The sequence below is a fragment of the Miscanthus floridulus genome, chromosome 15 (assembly GCF_019320115.1).
Source record: "Miscanthus floridulus cultivar M001 chromosome 15, ASM1932011v1, whole genome shotgun sequence".
Lineage (NCBI taxonomy): Eukaryota > Viridiplantae > Streptophyta > Magnoliopsida > Poales > Poaceae > Miscanthus > Miscanthus floridulus.
In genome coordinates this window covers 40,419,402-40,426,122 of record NC_089594.1, presented here as the reverse complement: position 1 = coordinate 40,426,122, position 6,721 = coordinate 40,419,402, and the positions used below count along the sequence as shown (strand labels likewise).

At 48.8% G+C, this 6,721-nt stretch overlaps 1 protein-coding gene across 1 annotated transcript; it reads right to left on the bottom strand.

The window, feature by feature from the left end:
- Positions 1-1,569: 1,569 nt before the first annotated feature.
- Positions 1,570-6,367, bottom strand: LOC136508480 (phosphoribosylamine--glycine ligase-like). The gene is made up of 5 exons (XM_066503162.1): positions 5,459-6,367; positions 4,629-4,901; positions 3,738-4,111; positions 2,808-3,335; positions 1,570-2,265 (listed from the first exon to the last, which is right to left on the bottom strand). The coding sequence occupies exons 2-5, from the start codon at positions 4,882-4,884 to the stop codon at positions 1,852-1,854; spliced, it is 1,572 nt and encodes a 523-aa protein (XP_066359259.1). The 5' UTR covers positions 4,885-4,901; positions 5,459-6,367; the 3' UTR covers positions 1,570-1,851.
- Positions 6,368-6,721: the final 354 nt, after the last annotated feature.

Here is a 6,721-nt window from a genome sequence, read left to right as displayed (position 1 = left end):
GGACCAATCTGAGATTGGCTTTGTTACAGAAGATGCAAAAGGACTCGCTCAGCTGTTGACTGGAAGATATCCCAAGCGAAGAGAGATTGTAATCAAGATGTAATGCTTTAGCTAGTTTAGCTAGACGTAGTAAACATTCCGTGGCTTGGTCTAATTAATAAAGCCTCTCTTTTACTCGAAAAAAATGTATCACTTTTACTACTGCTATTTGAATGCAACTAATCCAACCGAGCGGTTGAACCCTCTGTTTCTTGAGTTATCCAAAAAGGTAAAGCACCGGCGTGCTACATGGAATTAAATGCAACAGACCCAAAGAACCAAAAGGCACTTGTTTAATAATCAGCTCGCTTGTAAATAGTAAGGGTTAATTATGCTTTTATTATGATATGAGTGGATGTCAATAAAATATTTTTATGTTTGACTCAAATAGACTGTACAACTAAATGCACATGAGAATGCTGCATGTAAGACTGTCTCCAACAAACCGGACCTAAAAACAAGAGGCATTCGACAGTTTGGGTAGCACATAGTGAAAGAGTCACGGACCCAAAAACTTTTCTTTTCCAACCGGCGACGCAAACGAGAAGCCGCACGCCGCCCGCCTCGCCACGCTCCTCCGCCCGCTCGTCGGGTCTCCTTTCGTACCCGCGGACGCCGGACGCTGCGAGAGGATGCCACCAGGCCCTGGATCCAGTCATGGATGCCCCGGATCGACCTCAGCAAAAAAAGGCCGACAAGCACAGACCGACGCTCGACCCCGGCGCCAGCGAGTGAAGGAGAGGAGGAGCAAGGGAGAAAGGCTACCTTCACCTGGGTCTGCTCGCGCCGGAGTCCTCGCGTGCTGGCGGTCGCTCGCGCCCGAGATGCCGCGTAGTGCTTGCCCGCGCCGGGGAGCCACCGCACCAGGAGACGCCCGCGCGCAGCACCGCGCCAGGGGTGCGCTCGCCCCGCACCCGTGGCCACTGCGGGGGACGCCCTCGCCCCGGTCGCCTCGCACCCGCGCCACCGGTGGGGCCCACCCAACCAGGCGCCGCCGCTGGGAAGGGAGAGGAGACGTAGCGGAGAAAGCAGGAGCTCGAGTGGGAGGTATTTTAGTCCCTTTTCCCTCCTCTTCTTCTCCCTGCTCCCCTGTTTCTCCCTCCCTTGAATCCGCGCCGAGGCAATAGCGCCGCCGAGCGCTCTCCCTTCCCCCTCTCCCCTTGTTGCCTCTCTCTCGTGGGGCCTTCCCCCTCTCCCCTTGTTGCCTCTCTCTTGTGGGAGACGGCCGCAGGCCGCCGGGGCCGTCGCCGGTGCTCCCCGGTCTGCACGCCGTCTTGCTTCTCTCTCCCTCCGCTTCGTTCTCTCCCTCTCGCTTTCTCTCTCTTGCGGACGGAAGGAACAGAGGAGCGCGGTGCCCCTGGACACGGACAAGCTCCAGCAGCATGGAGACGCAGAAGGGGGGAGAGAAGACGCTTATTTGCGTCCGTGTCAGCTCCCACTCAAAATGCGTCGCTCCTTTGCCTGCTCCGTTGGAGAAGTGTTTTACACGGATAAACCACTGTAGACAACCCATTTTGGGTTTGGGTCACGCTATGCGTGATCTGTTGGAGTCGGTCTAAGGATCTGTTCCTTACTAATGAGTGATGAATACCAGAAGTGGTACTCATATAAGTATATAGATACAAAAACAAAAACTACTCTTCAAACATCAGCTGTTCCCCGGTCAAGGAACTGCTCCACGCAAGTTATACTTCCATACTCAATCTTCATGCACCCACAAGGCTAACAGCATCTATTGCGGCAAATTCTTCTTATGTTTGCCTTACCATTGCAAACCCGACATAATTACAGAGGTTCAGGGGACTCTTGTCATCAGTGTGCAGCCAAATGCCGATGTTTGAGCGCCCTCCAACCAATGTCATGCCTGTAGAATCCTTCTGGCCAGTCAACAACGTCAAGCGCATCATACGCTTTAGCCCTTGCTTCCTCAATGTCCTTGCCCTTTGCAGTAACACCGAGCACACGGCCTCCAGCCGCTACAAAGTTTCCATCTGTATCAAAGGCTGTTCCTGCATGGAATATCTTTACTGCAGGAGAAACCTGCTCGGCTTCATCAATATTTTTTATTACAGTCCCCTTCTTGTAAGGCCCAGGATAGCCTTCACTTGCCATCACAACAACTGTTGCCAACTCAGGCGACCAGGTTAGCGAAACCTTGCCTAGTTCTCCCCGACAAGCAGCAAGCAGAACCTGCGCCAAGTCAGACTCTAACCTCATCATCAGGACCTGAGCCAAACAAGATGAGTTAGTAGAGATGAATTGACCAAAAGTTTAGTTTGTGAACATGACAACTATAAAAGTTAATAAGTTCATACAAACATAGTTGGCCTTTCATATTTATTTCTTTAAAGAGATTAACAAATGGAGTTTTGATACTGCAATGAATGTCATTAGTATTTCCAAAAGACTTTTACCACCCAGAAGGCCAGAACTACTAGCATTCTGCAAAATGTTACTTGAAGATCAGATAAAACTTTGTGCATGTTGTTTCCCAAATGTAAATTCAAATATTAGCTTGAGATTCTGGTTTTTTTCTGCATGAACCATATGAAACGACCAAATAACCATGCAGGTAGTTTAGCATATTATTACTAACGTCAAGATATCCAAATAAGCAGATATAAATTGGGTAATATAAATACTGTAGATATATAGAGGACCAAATAATGGTCTGGGTATTATATTCTGTAAACATATGCTAAGTTAAGCCAATAATGATAATTATTAAAGAAAGCCAATAATGATAATTATTAAAGAAGACCACAAACCTGGCATTCTGGATCTCCAAATCGTACATTATATTCAATAAGCTTAGGAAGCCCAGACTTCTCAATCATAAGCCCAGCATATAACACACCAACAAATTTGCATCCTTCAGCTGCCATACCTTTAACAGTAGGGAGGATTATACTTTCCATTACTTTTTTCTTCAGTTCTTCTGTCACAATTGGAGCTGGGGAGTATGCACCCATACCACCTGTATTTGGACCAACATCACCATCACCAACTCTTTTATGGTCCTGGGCCGATTCAAGAGGCAAAGCAGTTTCTCCATCTACTAATGCAAAGAAAGAAGCTTCTTCTCCCTCTAAAAATTCTTCAATGATGACACGTGATCCAGCAGAACCAAAAGAGCCTTCAATAAGCATAGTGTCTATGGCTTCAAATGCCTCATCTAAAGTCATAGCAACAACTACACCCTTCCCAGCAGCCAATCCATCGGCTTTAACAACTATGGGGGCTCCTTGATCCTTTACATATTGTTTAGCATCAGCAGGGTTTGTGAATGTTTGATACTGCACATGCAGAACACAAGTAGTCAATTTTCAACTTTCAACCAATAGCTTAATATATGGAAATATCTAACATGGCTCCTAGATCCTCAACAGATTAAGTTTACTATGTAAATAAACAGTTGGAAATAGCTACGGGGCTCCTATCCTTAACAGGCAAGATTTACAGCAATTGAAAATTGTGAGAAAGTAAAATGGGGTTTATGAGCACTCTGAGCTAAAACATAAAACACAGTTTGGGACTTGTTGAGAGCCAGTATCCAGTAACAAAGCATATCACAAAGATACAATTCTCATGCTGAAAATAATATTGCCAGCTCTAGATATATTCAAATATTGCATCGACCTACGTTACGTACCAAGCATAATAACTGTTAAGTAGCTTCACAAATTAAAAGAAAGTACCTTTGCTGTGGGAATGTTGTACTTATCACATAGTTTCTTCATGAAATCCTTTGATCCTTCTAATGCCGCAGCCTCTGATGAAGGACCAAAAGTAGGAATTCCAGCTTTGACAAGGTCATTTGCAAGACCAGCAACAAGAGGTGCTTCAGGTCCAACTACAACTAATCCAACATCCCAATTATGACAGAATGAGATGACATTTTCACTATTTGTTATGTCCAGGTCCGGTATACATGTGGCATCTCCAGACTGAGCAATGCCAGAATTACCAGGAGCACAGAAAATTGCATCACAAGATGGAGAGCGTTCCAAGGCATAACAAAGAGCATGTTCCCTTCCTCCTCCACCAATGACCAATACAGTTACCCTCTCTTCTGTTAGAAAACAACAAATCAAATTTAATAGAGTTGTTTTTCTTGGGTTTATTACTCTGATCAGTTAGAAGGCAACTCTGATTTGTAATAGTTTATCACAGCATCCTAGCTCATAGGGCATCAAGCTTGAGGTTTTCCTCATAAACCATAATGTCCATAGTTCTTTAGGCCCGAGCGAAATATTTTCCAGAAGCATATAATCCATAAATGACTTAATGAATTTAATTCCTTTTCTGGATCCAAGCAATAGATAATAATTTATTGAATTTTCTCGTGTGATCAGTTAAATGGCAACCCTTGTTTTTACTGGTTTAGCACAGCCATCTACCTCCGAGTGCATCAAGCTTGAGGTTTTTCTAAAAACTTAATCATATGCCCAGTATTTTAAATCCAAGCAAAATTCAGGGAAGCATCATGGTAAACAGTTCAATGAAGTTGACCCTCTCTTCTTGATCATAGAACAGATAAAAATTTCATATGAGGAACCAGAACAGCCCCAAAGTAGGAGATATCTTACCAGGAACCTTGACGTGGCCATTAGTCGAAGAGAGTGTTGTGTTGAGGTGTCTGCCCTTGAGAGCCCCAACAGCCAGGTTTGAACCATAGGCGCGATTCTCATTCTCCACCCTGATGGGAGAACAAAGACCACCCAGTGTCCGAGAAACAGGAAAAGATACCACAGAATGCAAGTAGCCAGGCAAGCAATTCCTCGCGAACGCCTTAGCTCCGAACTTGAGCGAAACCTTGGTGGTGCTTGAAGAAAAGCATGCCATTGCTATCACCCTTTCCTCTGTAGCCAAAACGGCAAGAAACAAGCAGAGGGTTTAGTTCGCTGGAGTAGGCAGAAACACGAACCCAGTAGATGGATTCCGAAATAAAATCAGCGAAAAGTTCATGTATTGCTTGATTTGCTTCTAAGATCGAAACTCATGTCAGGTAGCAATTTCGTGAACAAGAAAGCACGGAATCGAGGCAAACCCCCTCCGAAGCAGCCTCCGGGGTCGCGCGCCAAGTGTTCGACGGAACGACTACACAGCCCCTGCTATCCCGTGAGCCGTGACTGGGCCGCCGCCCGGTGTGTGTCACAGGAAGAACTACTGCCAGCATGCCATCCCACTCCGCCATTGAGGAGTTGCGCGCGCACGAATCAAACTAGCTTCCCTTCCCCCGCGAGAGATCGGGATAGCAGGAGGAGGAGACGAGGAGAAACCAAGACACGGGCAAAGCAGCCAAAAGTTGGCGCGCGGCCTCCCTTCCCTTCCCCCGCGAGAGATCGGGATAGCAGGAGATCAACTAGCTACCTGCTGTGCTGCGGCCGTGATATGTGGCTCGCTCAACAGTACTCACCTGCCTACGAGTGTGCAGCAGCTCGCCGAGACTGGAGAAGGGGAAGAAGAGGAGCGGAATCCGTGGCGGCTGTGTTCGCCGGAACGAGGTCGTCTGCAGTTGGCCAGATCGACTTGTCTCTGCAGTCGCTGGATATCTAGCCGTTCACTGGTATCCAACGGTGACCAGGATTCCTGGAGCATGTGCGCTGCCTCTACGGCTCCACGCTGCTCGCTGGGCTCCGGCCCAATATCAGCACGGCGCAAGTAGGTCAGCTACGCGAGCTCCACGAGGGCGGACGAGGCGATGGCAGGGCTACGGCGCAAGCTCCATGGTCGACGAAGCGAGCTCGAGCAGCAGGGCCCATGGCCGGCGCAGGCGAAACATCTGGCTGCAGCGCGAGCTCCGTGGTCGGGGGCAGGAGCTCGAGCTGTCAATCAGTATGGTCATGGCCGGCGCAGGCGCAACATGGCCGCGGCGCGGGAGCGAGAGAGGAAACAATCGGGGCTTTTGGCGCGAGCTGCGCACGCTCCACCAGTCCACCCTGGGCGCTGCGAGCTCCATAACCGCGAGCTAGCGTGGCGTGGGTGACCACCAAGGCACCAACTGCAGCCTCGCGCCGGCCATGGCGCTCCGCGCCGCGTGCGCCGTCTGCCACCTGCGCGTTTTGCCGTGACCCGCACCCTCGCCGGCCACCACAATCGCCGCCTCTGGCTGGGACAATGCGGCGGTCGTGCTGCGCCGCGTGGGGCCGGTTGCAACGAGGAAGACGACGGCGGGGAAAGGACCCCGGAGACAAGCTAGCGCGCAGCCTCTTGGGCTCTTGGCTGAGATGGGCCCGCTGTTGTGCGTGTGTGGCTTGGAGTTTTGCAGGGCCACGGTTGGATGGAAAATGGACGGCGTTGATCCGTGACTGCAGAGACAAGTTGACAAACGTGAATGCAGAGGATCTGATTCCTCTTCGCCGCGGTGGCGCGCCGCGTTTTGTAGTGCACACAGATGCCACCGAAGCGCCGCTGGAGGGGTGAATTTTGCATTCTGGTCCCTGGTCTGGTCTGCGAGTTCGCTTTGCATACACTTAATTTGTTTTGATTTGATTGATGACGTTTTTTTTTTTTTTTTTGAGAATTGATTTGGTTGATGTTGGGGTGTGATTATTGGCAGAGGGGAGCTCACATGGGATTTCGTAGGATACTTTTATTATATTATACTGTACACAATGACACAAGCGACATGAAAAATGCATGGATTGGCGTTTTAGAAAAGGTAACATTTTACGTATCT